The sequence below is a fragment of the Polypterus senegalus genome, chromosome 16, assembly GCF_016835505.1.
Source record: "Polypterus senegalus isolate Bchr_013 chromosome 16, ASM1683550v1, whole genome shotgun sequence".
Classification (NCBI taxonomy): domain Eukaryota; kingdom Metazoa; phylum Chordata; class Cladistia; order Polypteriformes; family Polypteridae; genus Polypterus; species Polypterus senegalus.
In genome coordinates, this window is record NC_053169.1 from 45,579,902 (window position 1) to 45,602,212 (window position 22,311).

Sequence of the window (22,311 nt, forward strand, 5' to 3'; positions counted from 1 at the left end):
CAAATTTTCCTGTCTTGTGCCTTCAGAGTAATTATTCTACTGTCATATTGAAATACGACATCATAAAAATATGCCTATAAATCATTTGTCTCACAAAACACAAACAGTGAAACATAACTCTAAAAATCAAATGCAGACTTCTACACAAGTTTATCAAAAAAATATAGCTGTAGATGTCAAACTCAGTTATTGGACTGCTTCAGTAGTGTCAGTTTTCACTCCAAACTGCTTCTCAATTTAGACAATTATTTCCATTAGCGGGACGTCAGATATTTCTAACATTTTATATTTGTGTTTTCCAAGTATATCATCATAATGTTTTGTGGACCAGAGCAGAATAGGACTTTCTCAATCCTTCACTTTTTTCTCGATTGATTTCAAAATGTATTAATGAAACACTTACAGTACATAACAGTAACCAGCAAATCTGTTTTTTTTAAACATTTACAATGCATTACATATGCAGCATAAGATATATATTTACATTGTATACAATATATTACTTTATGAATGTATGTGCATAGAATGCTCAGTAGTTAAGAGAGCTGATTGAAAAGTAATGCAACTGTCCCCGTTTTTCTTCCATGGAGGTAGACATGGGAATGCTATCCAGGTGTTTGTTAATGGCATACTGTGATAGGGTGGGTCAGCCCCACGCTACTGGGTCTGTCCGACAGAGCCTCCTGAACCTGCTACAGTCGATAACATATCCGAGGGATGAGGATGCTCACAAAAAGCGAGGGGTAGGTGTGTAAAAGTGCAAAAGTGCTTTTATTAAAAACAGTCAAACCAAACAGTGTTCAAAAGGGCACTCCAAATAAATAAATAATCCACATAAAGAAATTAATTGGTAGAAGTTAAAAACAATCCATTAGATAATCTAATAAAAGCGAGGTGAAAATTACTCGGCAGGAAGCTTTCCATAAAAACAGCCTTGGTACAACTCTTTAAAAACAGACCACTCCTTAGCTTAACCCTAAACAGGTCCTTGCAGCCAAGGAGGTGCCTAAATGGTAATTCAGCCAACCTTCTGTGCTGGTCCTAGACTCGGGCCCCTGCTGCCGTTTGTGGCCCTGGCAGGGCACTACCTCAAGCTTCCAACTCCCACCGCCACGCTTATGTCCCTGAGGTCAATGGCTCCAACCATAGGACACCTCACTGAGCCTTCCGATACCTGTGCAGCTCCCACTGCCTTTCTCCCAGCCTTACACGGAGTCACTCCAACCGAGCAGCCCCTCAGTCACTCCAGCTCCCTTATCACTCAACTGAAATGGCTGCCTTCAGCCCCCGAGCATCGGCTACACACTCTCCCAAGGGACTTCCTTTGGGCTGCCTGCCTTCTCCCTCTCTCTTTCGCTCACTCCCACTGGGTCTCTCTGCCTCCCGCCTTCTCTCCATTCTTTTCTTAACCTCCTTCCTTTCTTTACTTTTGTTCTTCTTTCCTTTTCTTGTGCCAGCTCTTTCTTATATGCCTCCATGGGTGCAGGATCTTAATCGCACACTGCAGAAAACCGATGAAGCAATTGTACCCTCACGCGCAGGTGCATTTTGTCCCAATTACTCCACCAACCTCCCACAGCTGTGTGAGTACATACACCCACGGAGATTCAGCCGATTATTCAACTATTTATTTATTTAAAAATAAATACTTTAAAACATTTTCCTGAGCCACAGAGCCACTATATCACACATACATCGATGTGTGTAAACCTGCAGTTAGATTGATGTATTCTCCAGGGTCTTGTAACAGCAAGTGGAAGGAATGGAAACACTTCATACTTCTCGTCATAATGGATGAAGACGACGCTCCTGTTACAGTATGCCAGAGTGTGATTGAATTAAGCACTAAGCTTAGAAAGAGCAGTAATGAAATAAGTGAAAAAACAAATACATGGAAAGAAGTTTTCCTCAGATGATGAAGTGAAAAATTCCACGGCCGCATTGCTAAAAGTGATTGCGCAAAAGAGTTACTTGTCTTTGCATTGTTTTTGAAACATTGTAAAAAAAATGTATTCAATGTGAAGAACACTATTTTGAAAAAGAAAAATGTTTCGAGCCTGTGGAGTCATCCAATTTTGAATAAAAAAAATCAGTTTTATTACTTTTTGATTTGCCCTTACATATTGATGTCTGAATAAGAGCACTGCAAGCACTGGCTACATTTAAATTAAAATGAGCAAAAATGTCAGTAACATAAAACAATCCACACTGTTTCTTAAATGATTCTAGTTTGTAAAGGGTGTCCTTAACCCAAAAACATTTTTTACAAGTGGAATAAGAAATACCCACTTAACATAATTATTTTAAGATAATTTTAAAGCAAGATTTTACATCTTTCAATAAAACTAAAAGAAATGTTAAAGGCAAAATGTGAGAACCAAATTTCTACTGTTTTCCTTGCCTACAGAAGAACATAAGCAATCCTACCTTCACATCCCCTGTCAATCTGTCCAACACAAGAAAGTGCATCAGAAATAAGATCAGGAAGACGTCCGTTGAGGTCGACAGATGCCAGACATCCTTGGAATCCTTCTTTCGAATGTACTAATTTGGGCAGTTCCTTGTACATTTCTTTGGCAACTCCTCCAATATACAAGTCACCTGTAGACATAAGTGAAGGAAACAGAAAACACATTTACAACATTATATGATTTGTTTAATCAAAGCTTTGGTTCTCTGGCAATTAACCAAAAAGCTGCTTATCTCTATTTCCATACTGCTGTCTACAAGAAAAAAAAATATTTTGGAACATCACTCTAAAGCCATCAGTGTTTACATTAGTAAGAACAAGGCTGTCAAGCTGGATATGTGAGAAATAAGGTTGGTGCTGCTGTTTGCTATATTTCACAATAATGATTTGATATATTTTAAATATTATTTGAAAAGTTAGTATCACATATAGCATAGTGTTTTGTGTTGCTGTAGAAATCTGAGTTACATTTCTGGTTTCATCACTGGCTAGATTAACTGTGTGACCATATGAGTGTGCCCTGGCCTGGAATGGTGCCCTGCTTAGGTTTTGCCCCCAATACTTTAGGAACTGCACTGGCAATTCACTATGACAATGAATTTGATATTTATTAAGGTCTAGTTACATTACGTATGTTATTTATTCCTGTTAATAGCATTTGTATTCAAATTTATTCACTGCTGTCTTTTTATTTGTACATATTAATAAAGGGAATTACAAGTAGTATAGTGGATCAACACTGTTACATTAAAATGTGTTCATCAAGAACAGGAGGACACACTGGAAAATCGTTAAAGGTAAATTTCACACAAACATTACAAGGATTTTCTTCACATAGAGAACCATAGACACATGGAATAAATGTCCAAGTAGTGTGCTGGACAGTATTACTTTAAGGACATTCAAAGCTACTCTTGATGCTATTTTGGAAGAATTAAATGGAGAGGATGAGTGAGCTTTGTTGGGCTGAATGGCCTGTTCTCATCTACAGTATATTGTTCTGATGTTGTAATTGTTTGATATATTTACTTATTGTATATCTGTTTAGTTTGGGTAGTACAGCTTCACAATTGTTAGTGGTGTTCTAGAGATCAAAGCTTTGGGTGCTGGTTTTGGGTTTTTTAGCTACTTGGGTTGGGTACTTCTTTATATACAGTATTATAAAGTACACTACCTGTTTTTCCATTTATATTATGTGGTTTATTCGGACATTTATTTTATAGCCATTACTATTCTAAATATTAATTTATGCAAGTATTTACATAAATGCATATAAATATCTTTTGCTATGAATCATTGTCTTTATGGGTTTAAAAAGCCTTGTATTTAGACACAACATTCTAGGAATTAAGCAGGTTTCAAAATGTTATGAAGAGGTTTTCTAATGTGCATTTGCTTCCCTCTGGTGGTAGCTGTGGTACCTTACAACTTTTATTCTTGGCAAGTAATATGCAGTGTTTTAAATACAATATAATGTATACAATACCCATCTGTGTTGAAGATAAAAATTCATTTAAATACAAATCTCTTAAATATCAAAAATGCAAAAATAATAAAACAGACAGTATAAAGTACAGTAAAGTGAAGTATATTGTAAAAATTCAGTTTTTGTTAATTACAATATGGTGTCTCCCAGGCAGCACGATATAAAATATTTTCCTTTTTAGGGTGGTTCTGGTCAATTAATTATTTAGGCCACCAGAGATTATAAACAGCTTGTCATGGCTATTCCATAGACTTCAAAAGCTAAGACTGCCCAACTACATACCATCACCCCGTACAATAAATACTGTTGGCAATATTGTTATTTGTGTTAATCATTTCATCTGAATCCACATCAGAGTTACATAGTTCAGTTTCATCTTAAATATAATAGTACATATTATATTATGATGGTCTGGGCTCACCACCTTCTTCCACTTCTCTTCTTTCTAATATGCTGGACAGAGAGGCAGATCACCTGCACACTCTTGCTAGTACTATATGTTAACCTACACCACATCCAGTTTTCTTGGCATAGGTCTACATTGCATAATATTGCAAGGTTCATGCAGCACTATTTGTGGTGAACTGCAGCAAATCATTTGTAATTATTAAACTGATTACTATTCATCCATGATTCACAGATTTGAGATCAAAGTATGGGAGGTGCGCACTATTAAAGTTGAAACGATACCACTGTTCTGCCTTCTCAATCTGACTGACATTAATGCATCTCGTAAATGAGAGGCACAAATGATATTTTGAAGATGCTGTGCTCAAATTATAAAGAATAGTGTGGTCCAGGGTAGTATCTCTGACCCATGAACTCCTGCAAGAAAAAAAATGTTTTAAAAAGCAGCCATTAATATTACTCTTTAGCTTTTTACTTATTCACTTTTGTATATGCTCAGTGGGGTACTTGCACCTAAAAAGTCTTTTTATGTATTGGGCTAACATTACTATTCAGGATGGCATTCTTAAAACGTTGAATTGTTCCTGCCTTTTCTCTACAGTTGTAAATGTGTAGTATAACAATAGCATCATTTGAAATTGGGACTAACATTTAAACATTCAATTTACCTTTAAGGTCCAGATTTTTGGCCCCCATTGTGGTTTGGGTTGTCACCTTTGTGTCAATTTTCACTGTATGAAGGTTATTGGTATCTCTTGAAATCATCACATTGTGCCACTGATTGTCATTCAATGCTTTGTTAGAGTTGCCTTTGATTAGGTGAGCACCGTTTCCCAGATCGGAGATGTAATGTAAATATCTGAAAGAATGCAAGAAGTGTTAGCTTACTCTGATAATTTTTCCACATGCTAAGCCATAATGATAGCTCACAGTTTCAGCAGAAATAGGTAATTTAACTGAGCATTTTCTGGAGTTCATTTGACCCAAACTGTCATTATTCTGTTGATCAAACCTAAATTGTCCAATCATGCAAGACTGAGAGGGTTTGTGCTACCTCAACTATGCTAGTCATCTACCTAGAACCAATTGTCACAAAGATAATCTGCTCCATCTCCTCTATCTAAAACTGGCTGGAACAAAATACATTAACAATGAGTTGTATAATTTTGAGAATGTTCTAGAATATTCAAAAAACCACACAACAGTTATTACTAACTGGTATCACCACTTGGAATAGGTGCATACATCGAAAATTGATCAGATATGAGTTGGAGAAGTGCCATGGTTTGAAATGAAAGGCAGCAAATAACTTGCAGATATGATCAGAGCACACTGATGTCAGATTACTATCATCGCTTTGTCACTGAGTGCTCCAGAATCAATTTGTGTTGTACATCACAAATGTCTACAGCATAAAGGAAACACATTTGTAATTCTTCTGTTATTAAAAGGCTCTCCTAGGGAAAACCAGGCAAGCTAACAACACTGTTGTTGCCTTCCAATATGACCTTGAAAGAAAGCCGTGCATATTGTAAGAAGATCTTCAAAATCAATCCAAATTCCAAACACTGGAAATTCTTAATGAAGTGGAAGTAAAGGATACAATGGCTAACTCTGTGTTCTTAGTTATCTGCTTAAATTTAAAATCACAGACTTACTACTATCAATTTAGTAAAGTAGCAATTATTATTACATACATTGCATTTACCTTGTGAACAATTTCTTGGAAAAAAATAGAGAAGTACGGAAAAATATTAAAAGATTACATTTAAGTGCAGTCCACATTTTAGGTTTTGTTTTAAATGTGAACAAACCCACCAACAAAGCTACACTTAGTCATGAAGCATCTTAAGTTTCATCAAGCTATATTTTATATTTGAACAAATACACTAACACATGTATACTCAGCCAAACACCTTCACATTGCACAGAATAAAGTAAAATAGCAAACACAAAAGAAAAAAAAGCTTTTAAACAGATTCCCTTCACTTACTTTGCCAACTGTCATACATTGCAAACAAAATTATTAATTCTGCAGTTAGATTTCTTCATATTTATTCCAATGAAATCATATTGACTTTTATGTGACAGATGGCAAATGAATTTGTTTTAGGTTTGTATGACTTTTGGCACAGAAATCCCATAACATAAGGGTCTCCGGCATAGTCAACACATCCCAAAAGAAAACACATTTGTGGAGTGCTAGTGAAAATATACATTAACTCCAAAATAAGCAGGATTTCTCAAAAGAATGCTAGAAAGATCCAGGAACAAAAACAAAATGCTTAAACAAAAAAGATAGTATTGCTGTTTTTTGCAAAAGCAGACCAAAACATAGCCATTGATATTTATACTGGGATATCCATCAAACACAAATTAATTATATTTAGCTCTAATAAATATCTAGCTGTTGAGTACTACAATTTCCACAAAACTATAAATGGAATAATTAGATCATTTATATTTTATATGGTATAAGGTACCAAATGGACTATAAAACCAACTGCAAGATAGCTTCCCATGCCATATTACAAATCTTCCACATTTCAAAAAACAAGGTAATCGGAGTTTATAGAAACAGTTCTATAGATGGAATTAGTTCCTTTGCTACCTACCCTTTGACCAGCTCCACCACAATAAAATCATTACCATCCCCACTGTTGTACAGGATTAATCCATCTGATGATGTTGTCTTGAACTGGAAAAACAGATGCATTGAGTAGTACGCTTGCAGAGTAGCCAGGGCCACATAGCTGGATTTTGACTTGAACGTAACTGGGTCAGCAATGATATTTTTAAAGCCAATCAAAGCGTTAAGTTCACAGTAGTCAATGTCTCCGTTTTTACAAAGATCGATGTATGGCATTCCATTAAACGAAAGGCTCTGCAGGTGGCCGATGAAGTTTGAAGGCACTACAGACATATACCGGCGTTCTGTCACAATGCCAGTTTCTATGTTGTGAAATTCAAGCCGCGTGTGGTCTCCAGCCATTTGACCTTTAAAAAATAAACAAGATGGTCATTAAATATACTAAGCAACAGAAACCAAAGTTTTTGCTTTTGTTTTTTTTTTTTTAATTTTTATTTATTTTAACATTGAAGACAAACTACATCAAAGTAAAAAAAAAAAAACTTGTGGAACCTAAAAAGTAAAGTTGATTCACTTATTTGCATTAAAATTATACAACAAAGAATAGTCAATGTGGTCATCCATATTGTTATGGAGGTGAAAGAAGGAAGCCATAATGTTTTGGTAAACCGAGTCAATATTTTATACATTTCTGAGATTTTGTCAATCATTGCAAAGTCATATTTGAACTATATTTGAGTGTAGAAATATAAATTGGTTTTTAGCTAAATAAATCTTGGCAAGGTGCAGGAGAAGAGCAGACATACAGTGCCATATGAGCAGTTTCAGGAATTTTGCACGGCAGAATGTCTGATAATCATATGTGGACTCCTCTACATTACTATGGCAGGTAAGGTTCAATATAAAATTTTCCACTCTAGTTCTTTCTTAATTTGTTCCCTCAAGAAAGAATACAATACTGTATAGAGAGAACTGACTTTTAGGTCAATTATTCTTATTTTCTTAGTCTAATTTGTATTTTACACTTTTGTCATACAGTATAACAATCACAAAATCTTTGTTACTGTTACCTTTTAACAGCTTATATAGTAAATCCTGTTCTAATATATGATTAGCTAGAAATCTGCAAGAAACTTTGACTAGAGTCGTGCAGCTCAATACAACAAGAATAATCATCAAAATGTAAATTTCACCATGTAAAATTAAAAGATGCAGATTATAATGTAAAATAATTTTTAAATTACTTTTTAATTTCCCCCGTCATCAATTTTCAAATGTTCTTAATCCATTTCAGGGTTGTAGGAGCATATTTTGACTAAACTAGGCACTAGGAAGGAACAAACCCTGGATACATCACCAGTCCCATTGAAGGGTACATTTACACTCATAATCACATTCACATCCACTCATATAAAACCAGTTTACACTAGCACACCTAGCACACTTATCTTTGGGACGTGGGGAAAAACCTGGAGTACCAGGGAAAAAAAAACTCAGGCACAGGCAAAATGGACACACTTCACACAGGATGGCCCAATAAGGTGACAACGAAAGAGTTTTCAAGTTTTAAATATATTGTCTGTGGCTGCTTCCACAGCCATGTTAATTGACAACTCTGTGTCAGAGCATTTCATGAAATGCTACTGTTCTGCTTGATGCAATCTAGTTTCCAGTAAGCAAGAACTTTACTTAACTTTAGTTTCCTATAAATTTGTCCATCTCAAGTGCTCTCTTACCATAAAACAATCCTGTAATAAAACAGTCTTTGCTTTCAAGAATAGCACTGCATTCTAAATAGTGACTGAAGCTACACAGTTTGAGCACAGATAACGTCTGTGCCAATTGCACAAATTCATTCAGCATATTAAGAGCACGTATAATAAACTTTTCAAAGGTAAAGACTAAAGTCTTACTTCATCATAATCACTGAATTAAAAAGTCAGGCACAACATTTCAGTAGTTTATGGGAGAGTAGGGTGGCGTGGATGTGTGCTGGACTGAAGTCACTTTCCTATTAACTGCAGAAGCTATAGGTTACGAAAGCAGAATTTTTACCAGTCCCATAATAAAAAGTTGAATATCAATACAAGAAAAGAAGAAAAATTGCAGCTATCAGTTCTTAAAAAAGCAAAGCTAAGAATCTCCAGGTGAACCCCAATAATGTAGCAGAAGCTGTCTTTAAAATGTTTAAATTCAAGTAAGCAAAGATCCTTGAGTCTATCAAAATGCCTATGAACTACCAACAGATATCCCATTCCAAGACTTATACTTAAGAAAGGCTGTAGTGAAAATATTTTCACGAATTACAGTTGAACAGGAAAAAATGTCAAGATTTCAATCAAAACAGTGCAGAACTCATGCCAAATTTAATTTTACGAGTTTCCTAACCTAATGGTTTTCAAACTGGAGCCAGCGGAGCTCTAGTGGGCTGCCAACCTGCACTTGGGGTATGACTGCAGTCCTGGTGTAGTTGACATTCTTAAAAAAAATCCAATTTTAAATATTGTCTTTTAATTGCCTTCATAGTTTATTTTATTTATTTATTTTTTAATGAACATTTCAGACAGCCTTGCCAAAAAAAACTTCACAAAGCTCCGAGGCTACAGGAAGGACTCCTTTTTGCTCTCCACGGGAGTAGCTCTGCTGCAGCCGCCCAGAGGAAGGCTGCTCACATCAAGGGGATGGGGGAAAGCCCTCGGGAACCCCATCCCCGGGAGAGTCGAAACCATTGGAGAGCCAACAAGGTCGGATCTGTTAAGGATCAGAACTGGTGTGGTGCTGAGGCATTGCCCGCTGCACAGCAACACTCGGGTCCCAATATGAGGCGGCCCATACGGGTGGGCGCATGGAATCTCTGGTCTCTCTGGCAAGATGATCATCTTCCTCTGCTGTCGGAGGAGCTGCATAAACTCCGCATTTCAGTGGCGGCACTTTCTGAGGTGCGCAGACTGTGGACTGGCGAGATCTCTGTAGGTGGAAACACCTTTTATTGGTCTGGTTGGTCTGATGGCTGTCATACTCGGGGAGTAGCTTTTGCTGTATCAGATTGGCTTCTTCTGATGGTGTCCGATGTCACTACTTTCAACGAGTGTATTATGAGACTCAGATTACGGCACTCTCTTGGTGCCTTGTCTGTTGTCTCAGTGTATGCTCCGACCGTGGTGAGTGATGTCTCGGCAAGGGAGACATTTTATTCGTAGCTTTGCTCAGTGGTTGATGGATGCCCACAAGGTGACATTCCTCTGGTTATGGGTGACTTAAATGCAACCACTGGCACTGACAGGGCTGGCTATGAGGATTGTCTTGGGCCCCATGGGTCTGGTGACTGTGGTGAAGGTGGCTCCATGTTCCTTGACTTTGCAAAAGGTCAGGTGCTGCGAATCACTGGATCCTGGTTCCAGCGCCCTGAACCGCATCTTTGGACTTGGTACTCCAATACTGGTGGTGCAGTAAAGATCGATCATATCCTCATGGGCAGAGGCTGGAGGCTCTTGCAAAACTGCAGGGTCTACAGAAGGGCCCAGATTGTGAATTCTGACTACAGACTTGTTGTAGCTACTTTTAGGATCCAGCTTAGGTCCAGTAGGTTACCACTTACTAGGAAAATGAGCCTGGACTTGGCCAGACTCCAAGACCAGGCTGTTTCTAATGAATTTGCATGCAGTTTGTGTGAGAAACTTTCAGATTTGGGTACGACTGCCGATCCTAATGTGATGTGGGAGACCTTCCGCGACAAGACCCTGAAGGTTGCTGAGGGTTGTGTTGGTGTTACCGCTGTTCCCAGAAGGAGGTGTTTCATCTCGCAAGGCACCCTGGATATCATCGAGAGGAGTTGCAGCACACGGCTCAATGGCAACTCTGCTCTGTACCAGGAACTGAGAAGGACGGCTGCAAGGGCTCTGATGGCAGATAAAGAGGCATTTGTTAGAGGAATCTGTGAGCAAGTGACACACCATCTGTGGTCTAGCGTCCCATCGTCCTGCTTACAGAGGAATCGAAGCATTACGCACATCTGCATCTGTTCCTCGGAGAGTCGCAGTCAGGGAAGCTGATGGAACAGTCCTTACTGATGACACTGCAGTTGTGACCCGCTGGGCTGGCTACTTTAAGCAGTTGTTCAAAGCTGATCCTCCAGCTAGGATGTTGGATATCTCGGGGTCCACAGTCCTTGAGACTGATCCTCCAATTAGCTGTGAACCACCCAATCTCACTGAGATTGCACAGGGATCTGTGGTATCTGGGGGTGAATGTCTCCAGGCTGGTGGTAAGTCAGTCCTCCTAGCATTGCAAGTAATCTTTGCTTCCGTTTGGGAGACTGGCATCATCCCAACTAACTGGAAAACGGGACTAATCGTCCCTACTTGGAAAGGGAAGGGTGATCTCCTGGACTGCAGCAACTACAGGGGGATAACACTGCTCTCAGTGCTGGGTAAGGTCCTTGCTAGGGTTGTCCTCATTAGGATCCGTGATCACTTGCTCACATACCAGCGACTGGAACAGTCTGGTTTTATGCCTAAGAAGTCTAACATCGACCGCATCCTGGCACTAAGGGTTCTCATGGAGCGCAAACGCGAATATCAGCAGAATTTCTTTGCAGCTTTTGTCGATTTTTGCAAAGTGTTTGACTGAGTTGATCGAGCTGCTCTGTGAAACATTCTGAGGGTTCGTGGGATCCCTTCGAGGTTGCTGGATATCATGGCTGGCCTGTACACTGGTACTATGAATGCTGTGCAGAGTGGAGGCAAGACCTCTGTGTTTTTCCCAGTTGATTCCGGGGTTCGTCAGGGGTGTGTTCTTGCACCTACTCTGTTCAATGCTTTTATGGAGTGGGTGTTGGGCAAGGTAGTGGGGTTCAGCGGCAGTGGGGCATCTGTTGGTGAAGAAAGATTCACAGATCTTGACTTTGCTGACGATGATTTGATCATCACGGAGTCAATAGAGGCTCTGATCAGGACACTTGAGAGACTGAGTGAGGAGTCTGAGTGTCTTAGCTTGCGAGTGTCCTGGATAAAAACCAAGATCCAGGCTTTTAATGACCTCTTGGGCACATTCATCAGCAGTGTGTCTGTTTGCGGAGAGAGTGTTGACCATGTTGAGAGGTTTACTTACCTTGGCAGTGACATTCATGTCTCTGGTGACTCTTCCTGTGAAATCAGTAGACGGACTGGGAGATCATGAGGTCGCTGGAAAGGGGTGTGTGGCGCTCCCGATATCTATGCAAAAGGACAAAGGTCCAAGTCTTTAGAGTTCTGGTGCTTCCTGTCTTGCTATATGGTTGTGAGACATGTACGTTATCCAGTGACCTGAGACAAAGACTGGACTCCTTTGGTACTGTGTCTCTCCGGAAAATCCTTGGGTACTGTTGATTTGACTTCGTGTCGAATGCGCGGTTGCTCCTGGAGTCCCGAATGAGGCACATTACCTGCATTGTGAGGGAGCGTCAGTTACGGCACTACAGTACAGCCATGTGGCATGTTTCCCCGAGGGTGATCCAGCTTGTAATATCCTCATTGTTGGGGACCCGAGTGGCTGGACCAGGCCAAGGGGTTGCCCACTTAACACCTGGCTACGGCAGATGGAGGGTCATTTCCGGAGGGAGGGACTGGACCGCGTGTCTGCCTGGGGGGTTGCAAACTGAGATCCCGAGTTGTTTCGCTGTGTAGTGGGTGCGGCAACGCACTGTACCTGTGCATGCTCCCCAACTTGACTTGACTTGCCAATGCTTGGTGATCTTCATCCATCCTTTCAGAATAAATACAGGAATAGTCTGAACCCTAGAAGCAGAACTTCACAGTCATGAAGCAGGTTTTGTCTTCCCATTGACTTCCAGCTATTTGTAAGTTATATTTCTACTCCTTTTGATATGATTTTATATGTAACTATATTTTTTGTAACCATAAGTCTTTCTTTGCCACCCTCTCTGACCTTGGCTTCACTGGAACTGTTCTCAGATGGTTTAAGTCCTACCTTTCAATTAGATCCCACCATGTGTACTGGCAAGTAGAGATGTCAGTGGTGCATCAGACAAGCATGGATTCCAAGCATAGGTACTGCGTCCTCTCCTTATCTCCTCACTATGCCCATCACCCAGTCCCATGGCTTCTCATTGCAGTGCTATGCCAATGATATGCATTCATACCCATTGTTACCAAGAATAATAGCATGTCTCACTGATATCTCAACATGAATGAAGAAGCACCATCTTCAACTCAGTTTGGCAAACACAAACCTCCTTGTTATCAAAGTTAGCCCATCTTTTAAACACCTATTCAGCTCAGCTTATTATCACTAACACCCAGCGACATACACAACTGAGGTTGTGATCAATGATCAGCTTTCCTTCATTGACCATGGAAGGAGTACCTGCATGTGTTACCAAGCCATTACTGATGATTCAAAATGCAACAGCATGTCTTTTGTTCAACCTGTAATGATGGGCACATGTAACTTCTCTTTTCAGGTTACTACACTGGCTCCTTGTAGCAGCACAATTAGGTTCAAATCTTTAATGGTAGCCTAAAGAGATCTCCATAGAGTAGTCATTGGGACAGTATCCTTATATATGGAGACACCTCTGATGTCCTAAACTCCTATGTCCTATGCCCACTCAGGCCTGCTAGGGAATAGCATCTGGTTATGCCACCTCTGTGTGGCACCAAATCATTAAAAAATTTGGGAGACTCCATTGTAGCATACCATTCACTTGAATTTATTAAACAGAATAGCATGGTTTGAAAGGGGTAGATTAAGGTAATAGAAATAACAGATGGAGCTAAACACTCAAATGGATGGATGCAGCTTAAGCACCTTCTGGTTAATCAGAAACACTGTCACTTTACTTTTCAGTATGCCCATGATTTACTCTTATTAAAGCAGTATTTATCTCTTATGCCTGTGATTCAGATATGTACCTATTTGAACTCTTTTGTTTCAGAGCTCATTTGGAGGTGCCAGATCATTAAGTGCATTACCCAAGTGCCATGTTACAGTAATTTGCTCTGAACTACTGTATGTAGGCTGTTGAGTGTGTTTTCAGAGTCATCAGAGAGATCATTGTGCTTTCCTAAAAAAACTTAAACAGCTGCTGCTTGCATGTGTAATCACTTAAAAAAAATTAATCTCGGTAAGTGTAAACAAAACTATGAGGTAAATTTGTAAATTAATTGGCAATTAAAAATTGGCCATTACATGAATGTGGGTGTGTGGGTCCTGCAATGGCTGGTGCCCCATCTAAGACTGATTTCTACCAAGATATACTGTCACTCGGTGACCCTGAATTGGTTTGAGAATGAATGTATATACTGCGGTGGGCTGGCACCCTGCCCGGGGTTTGTTTCCTGCCTTGCCTTGGCTGGGATTGGCTCCAGCAGACCCCCGTGACCCTTTAGTTAGGATATAACGGGTTGGATAATGGATGGATGGATTAATGTATATATGTCATAAAACAGAAATTAAACAAATAAAGGATAATTACATTTTTCTATAGTTTTCTTAGTAGCACAGAACTGAAGCCTATCTACTTTTATGCTTCCCATTTTTCACTTTATTCAGGTGCTTTTCATGGAGATGGGAAATGTGGAAACAATGTGACAAAATTGGTGTCTACTTATACTATACTATATGGTTTAGTGCCATAACATAGACATAATTTATAAAAAGTTAAGCTGAAGAGCCGCTTTGAAAAATTTCTCCAAACAATTTCAGGCAGTGTAAATAAATATTTGATTTAAGCGTTGTAAATCAAATATTTATTATGACTAATATTTTAGTTTTATACAAAAAAGCCTGTAAAGCTGTAACAGAAACATAAGAAATACCCAGTAGTTGGTAATATTGATCTAATGTGGAACAGCCAGATATTACTTTGGTGTTTTATTTCATTTGCAAAGCATTTAGAGGTCGTACTAGTTGTTTCATATCTTACACAGAAAGGAGTTCTTGTTCTCATTTAATTGCAAGCTTACCTCAACCCTCCTCAAAAGTGAAGTCACTCTTTGTATCATTAACGCTTCATTTGTTTTGTGTTCATTTACGTTTCATTTTTACTTTGATAATTTGCTTTTTCTTTTAGATAGGAGGAATTTAAAAAATAAATAGCATGGTTGCCAACAGCAGTGTCAATTAGCTGACTAAATGCAATATTCAGAAAAAAAACAAAATCCAAAATAAAGAGTATTCACTGTTCACTGCACGTTTTATTGATTTTATAAAAAAACACTGATGCCATTGGATTTGACCTTAGCATTCAGTTCAACTTGTCAAAAGAATGGCATTAAACTCCAATCCTTGAACCCTCAAACCTGTTGCTGAGCAAGTAAACAAGCAACCTAAACGGCTGAGATGAAGAACAAGCTCTAAAGCCTGGGAGGCTGGAAGTTGGAATTGTTGCTACCTGCAGGGATGGGGTGGTAACTGGAACATAAACACTGTGAACTGTCACATCCTCAACATTAGCCATCCATTTATCTATGTAGTGCATCTAATGCGTCCGTCCTTTTTCATTGGTTAAATGTTTTAAATTAAAACAGCACTAGGCCTGTGTTGGTAGACAGTTAACTCTCTCACTGCAGTGTCATGCACTTTATTCTTGTAAAGTGTGACTTATCAGTTGTCACACACGTGTGCATGGGAGGCAGCTGAAGGGCTTAGAGAGGACTGATTATACATCTGCCCGGGGGGGGGCAGGGTACGCTAACACTCTTTCTGAGTTCTCTACAGGTCTTTCCCGGGAAATCCCACCAGGAGCCGCCACCTCGAAGCGGGACACATCACTTCCGGTTCCGGCACAGAGGACGACATCACTTCCGCCCTCCGTCCTATAAAGCCTCCTGCCTTTGCTCTGGGAGGTAGTTCTGTTTTGGACTCTGTTGTGTAAACTTGACTCTGATGAATCAATTGCTTTTGCAGCCAGGAAACCGCATTAAATGGGTGGCTGCCCCAAACCTTGCCATGCCTCAAGTCTCTTCTTATTACACAATACTTTTTGGACACCAAAATTTGAACAACAACAACGTGTTTATATAGCCTTTTTTTCATACAAATGATGTAGCTCAAAGTGTTTTACAGGATGAAGAAAGAGAAAATAAAAATATAAAAATAAGATTAGACAATACTAAGTAACAAAGAATAAAGTAAGGTCCAATGGAGGGCAGAAAAAACAACAAAAACAAAAAAAAAACTCCAGAGGGCTGAAGAAAAAAAAAAAAAAAAATCTGCAGGGGTTCCGAGACCACAAGACCACCCAGCAGTATGTTCATTTCAAAAATAAGTGGAGGGAATCAAGAATACACAAATACTGCAAGACCTACAAAGCCATTGGTCTCAAAGTGTTTTTTGGAAAGCATAATGTTCCAAAAATTTATTTTATAACATAACTTTCTTCTAAGTGATGACTGGACATTTTTTGGCCCTTTCCATAGTTATGGTACCATTGGGAAGAAAGAAACTCTCCTGTTGATGAACTTAGGTAGGAATAATAATGTGAAGTAATGTGATAATTATTGCAAAATAATGCAATATTTTTGCAAAGTAATTAAAAAACTGTTCCATAATAATGCAATACTTTTGTGAAACAATGGAATAATTATTGTGTAATAACTTAATATTTTGCAAAATATTGCAATCATTTTTTTCTTCAAGAGCTTCCGTATAAAATTTAAATGAAGCTAATTCCCAGACTTTTATTCAAAAAGTTGTTGTTAAATTGTTAAATACAAGCAATTAGGCCAACACACTTAAAGCCTAATCAACAAAATGCTTTGCTCTATTACAACTTTTCATTTATTTCTTTGTTACTAATATGCAGTGAATTGTTTGCTTAAATAAAAATATTATACGTTTTTAAAGGAAAAAAATATTTATCTCTGTACTTCAACATACTTTATAGGCTGCAATTGGCAGTGAAGCTATGAATTGTTTCATTTAAAATATTGTACTGTTATTTCAAATAATTAAAAAAAATGGCATTGTTTTCAAATAAAAACACAATTAAACCATTTGTTTAAATGAAAATAGTCATCTGTAGTAGTATCTTAACCTACACCGGAGACAATCTCCAACTTCTCCCTGTATGACAATGCTAGTATAACCTTTCACCGTTTGTATTGTTGTATTAATTATTTGAATGAGATAAATGGTCTACTGACACACTCCTAATGGGAATGGGTACATCTTGCCAGGAAAAGAAAAGCATGACTAGTGTTAGTTGCGTTATACAGAGAAAGATTAAACGTTTTGAATTAGATAAGGGAGGAATTCATTGCCAGAAATATGGTCATATTAAGAATGTCAGTAAATTGATCAGGGAAAAACAAAATGGGGCAGTTTGTACCATCCTCTTCATCCTTTGTAATGATTAAGTTACTCTTCACACTTGATGCCATATGGGTATTCCCATAAATCATGTTCCTCTTCACATTAGGAGAATAACTCATACAGAGGATCCCTTATACTCTTTAAATATTTTGCATTCTTTATGGCTGACACATCTTTCAGAGTTGGATCCAACCCTGTGGTTAGTGCTGTCAGGATAGACTCCGGCCTCTCCCCAACATCTCTGAAATTAACAATGTGCGGACAGATAATGGACGTGTCAATGGATCTAGATCCTTGCTACATTTTCTTAATTTTCCTTTAACTGAGTGAAAGCCAGTTTCAGATTTGCTTGTGCCAACTAAGAGTAGCAGACAATTTGGTCGCGTTGCAAATTTATAAACCCTAGTTAGATTTAAATCACCTACTATTTGATTTTTCACAGGCATTTACCCTAAAAAAGCAGACTAAATTATGTTAAAATGATCTGAGTGTTTAAACAATTATCTATACATTAGAAAAAAAAACTAATGCTTTTTGCTATGAAATCTACAGCATGTTTTAAAAAAATTAAGCAAAACTGTTTTTTATATTGTACTTCTGAACCAAGGAAACATCTCCTTACAAAATAAAGACATTATTCAAATATTGACCTTAAATAATTAATGCTTTGTTTAAATATGTGACAGAATAAAAATGAATTTAATTCAAAGTGACTTTTAGTGCCTTCTAATATATCTGTATAACCACGTCCTACTGCAATACTCTGACCAGAGAGCCGTTACTTGCACAAATACCAATGCCCTTGTCAATACAGAAATCAACCGTCTCGTTCAGTGATGCAGAGCCTGTGTTTCAGGGGCAGAATTAACTACAGATCCCATTTAATTAACTTTTCTGCTTTTAGAAGGTCTAATAGCAGTCATGAAATTATGCATTTGGGCTTATAGTGGAATACAATTAAAATAAATGAAAGCAGTGAGAGTTACAAAAGCTTTCCTGGCATGTTTTCACCCTCAACGTCCCTAATATTTATAGTCAAAAAAAAAAAAGAAATAAAGGGAGATATGAAACACACAGCAGTGAAGGCATACCTTCATAGCCCTACCTTTAAAAGAAAGAAACAACGGAGGGAGTGAAAGTTATTGACATGTGCCTGTTTTATTCATGAACATGCGGTTACTAAAGAATATCTCCCCTAACTCTCCAAAAAAGCTATTTTTGAGATTATATGAAGTACTGTATGTCTAAGTAAGAAATGGGACCAAATGTCATCAATACCTATAGATTTATAATGTATTTAACTATTAAGAATATATACAACTTATTGAAAAAATCCAAACTAGAAGGCCTCAGTGATTTTTTGAAATTTGGCATTCAGTCGAGTTTATAAATAACAATATTGTTGGCACAATATGAGTTTATCACTCAAGACATGACACTCACTCTGCCTGTGACTTGCATTTTCTCTTGATTTCACATGTCTTCCATTATAAGGACATCAGTGAAAGGCATTGTTGCATACTCTTCTATTTAAACGTTAAAATTAAATGTAGTATGAAAACTACTGGGTGGCACATTCGTGCTAAAGCAATGGTTAGTTTTGCTGCCTCATGATCCAGGTATGACTCCAAGTTCAGGATTCTGACTGAAGTTTGCATATTCCCCCTCTGTCCATGTGAGGTCACCCCTGGCAGGCTCTTAACTGGCACTGTGTTGATGTTTGCCTTAGGATATCTTGGGATGGACGGACAAAGATTTCAGGATAGGTTTGTGACAACTATGTTGGTTGTGATAATGGATAGACAGATAGATGAAAACTGCTTGATTTAATGAATGAAACTACTATTAACATGTTTGGCTTCTCTATTTTAATATACTGGTACCTGTATTCTATAAAAGGGAGGGCAGTACTGAGGCAAGTGATTAGCATTTCTGCTTTACAGAGCCAGCATCCAGGGCTTGAATCCATTGCTAGGCCTGCACATTCTCCAAATGTTTACATGGGTTTTTCTCTGGGTACTGTAATTTTCCTCTCAGATTCAAATCTGTGTTAGGTTAATCGGCAATCAAATATTTATGTGAATGTAAGTGCTGGGGTGTGCATGAGTTTGCCCTGGGATAGAAAGGGACTCTGTTGTCTTGTACCTGATGGTTCTGCGGAAGGCTCCATTTGCCTGATCCTGCAAATTGTATAACATAGGTTTGAAAATTTTAGTTCAATAAAAATAGAATTAAGTTTGTAAGCCTGACTATCAAACATTCACAACATAACACCAAAGGAAAAGAAAATGAATGTGGTGGAGGTGATATCATCTTATCAGGAACCTAGAAGGCATCGCCAAGGGGACACCCTCCTGTGTGGTGAAGAGTGCTCAGAGAAGTCCTTATGCCTGACTTGGGAGCCACAAAAATGTAATGGTAAGAAACTGGGGATCAGGACTGTAGTGATGGTGAGGAGCCCCATTAGCAAATTTAGTCACAATCCTTAACAAGTAAAAAGATATTGCTCTTTGCATTTTGACCTGATGTCTGTGTGCACATGGGTAGTAGAACGTATGGAAGCCACAGGTGAAGTACTTTGAGTTATGGTACACACACTATTTCACTCTTCTTTCTTTGTATATTTATATAAATTTACAAAAAGCAAATGTGTAGCTTGGAGTGTTTTTGTTCAAGGTTAAGAAATTGGCTGAAATGGCGACTTGTCATAGGACAAATGCATTGAAAAGGCAGAAGACCTGTTTGGTATGAATTGTTTTACATTGCTGAGTCTAATGATAATTCTCCTATTTTCTCTTAGTACCACAGTAGCTTTATGTCTTGATGTATATTCTCACTCAAGTAATTTGTTATGCAATGAAAAAAAAACATTTTCACTTGAAGGCAGAGTTGCTTAAATTTGTCATGAATAACTCTGTCCTTGGAGTCAACATGTCGTATGTGAATCATTATACAACAGAACATCTGAAAAATAGTAGTTGGGTTATTCAGGATGATTACATTCCGTGAGTTTGCTGGTATATGTCTGATTTAATTTTGAAGAAAATGTACACTAACAGCCCTTTAAAAGCAAATTTGAAGAACATACTGGGAGCTGAAAACTCCTACAAAAACAATTCTAATCTGTAACAAAAGTAAAATAGATGTACAGTATATTGTAGCCCTTTGACAAATTAGTTGGAATCTATAATAAATACAAAAAAACACCACTGTTGCTTAAAAAGAAAATAAAATTCAATTTGAAATAAAAAATGGGTAATACAAAAAAGCATTAAAAAATAAGACTCATTGACATTTTAGTTCATAAACACAATGTGACCTAGGCAACAAAATATTTTTAACTATCTTAAAAGCAGGATAAAGGCAAGATATTATGACTGTAAGCATGCAACGAAGTAATGTAAAGTTGCCAAAAGATTACATCTTTGCATTTTTAAATGAGTATCTAAGAGGAAAGAACATGATTGCAGCAGAGCAGAAAAATGAGTTCAAAGAACCAAATGAAAAGGAATGAAGCGATGAATGTAGTGTCCATTAATAAAACAAATAAAAGCAAAAAAAGTGAAAAGAATGCAGTGTCCTATATATTAAAATGAGAGGCTATGGATCTGTGATTCTAACTCTTTATTGGCAGAGAAAGCAATAAGATGGCAGGGTAACTGCTATGTTTGTTTCCTGCAAATTTCTTAACCAGAAGCTCCTTTCATTTGTCAATCTATTTTCTAACCTAATTATCCGGTTCCAGTCTTTAAACAGATTTTTGCCATGGGTATTAATAGACATATATTCATCCCTTTGGACGTTTTCACAATTTAATAATGGCACAACATTGAATTACAGTGGATTTAACTTGGCTTTTTTAAACCTGATCAACACAAAGAGACTCTTTAATGTCAATGAAAACATATCTCTACAAAGTGGTCTAAATACATTAAAATATGAAACAAAAAAATAACTGATTGCAAAAGTATTCAACTCAGTATATAGTAGCCCCTTTGGCAGCCATTCCAGCCTTGAATCTGTGTGGGCTGATGCCTGTCAGCTCTGCAAATCTGGACCCTACAATTTAACTCCTTTTCCTTCACAAAAATCCTCAAATTCTGTGATGTTGCACAGGGATTATGAGTGAACTGTCTTTTTAAAATCCAGCCACAAATTGTCTATTGGCTTGAAATTCAATTTATACCCTACCCTCACAAGCCTTCCAGGCCTGCTGAAAAGAAGCATCCACACAGCATGTTGCCGTCACCCTCATGCTTCATGGTGGGAATGCTGTGTTTTTGATAATGTACAGTGTTTGACCTACAGCAAATGCAGCATTTAATATGATGGCAAGAAAGCTCAATTTTGGCCTTACTAAACCATAGAATCTTTTTCCATTTAACTTTAGAGTCTCTCACATGCCTTCTTGCAAACTCTTCACGTACATTTTTTTTAGCAGTGGCTTACTCTTTGTCACCCTTTCATGAGGCTGCAACTAAGTGAAGCACCTGAACAACTGTTGCTGTCTGCATAGCCTTTCTAAACTTGGTCACTGTAACATGTAACATAAATCTCATGGTGGACTCCCTCACTAATCATCTTCTTGAATGATCACTCATTAATATGGATGGACTGCCTGCTGAGCACATTTCTCCAGTTTTGATGTCACTACACTGATTACCTGTGTCATTTAGAATTGACTTTAAAATACTGCTTATGGTTTACAAAGCCTCAAATAATCTCACTCCATCTTATATATCAGAATGCCTTTCACCTTACACTTCAAGTCGTAACCTTAGATCTTCAAATGAGTGTCTGCTTATAACTCCAAGAACTAAACTTAAAAGAAGTGGTGAGGCGGCCTTCTGCTGTTATGCACCTAAAATCTGGAATGGCTTACCGATAGAAATTTGCCAGGCTAATACAGTGGAGCACTTTAAAAAACTGCTAAAAACACATTCCTTTAACATGGCTTTCTTATAGCTTCATTTTAGTTTAATGCTCTATAAGCTCTGCATATTCAATTAATTATCATTATCATTCATGGTTCGCTCCGCAATC

At 37.9% G+C, this 22,311-nt stretch overlaps 1 protein-coding gene across 23 annotated transcripts in view; it reads right to left on the bottom strand.

Annotated features, from left to right (window-relative positions):
- The window catches only part of nrxn1a (neurexin 1a), a 1,096,290-nt gene that overhangs the window by 516,655 nt on the left and 557,324 nt on the right, over nucleotides 1-22,311 (bottom strand). For all 23 annotated transcript variants that reach the window (XM_039738493.1, XM_039738492.1, XM_039738491.1 and 20 more), the window contains 3 exons: nucleotides 6,980-7,361; nucleotides 5,033-5,223; nucleotides 2,428-2,601 (listed from right to left, as the gene is read on the bottom strand). In XM_039738493.1, coding sequence (XP_039594427.1) covers nucleotides 2,428-2,601; nucleotides 5,033-5,223; nucleotides 6,980-7,361 — 747 coding nt within the window. The remainder of the gene's footprint in view (nucleotides 1-2,427; nucleotides 2,602-5,032; nucleotides 5,224-6,979; nucleotides 7,362-22,311) is intronic.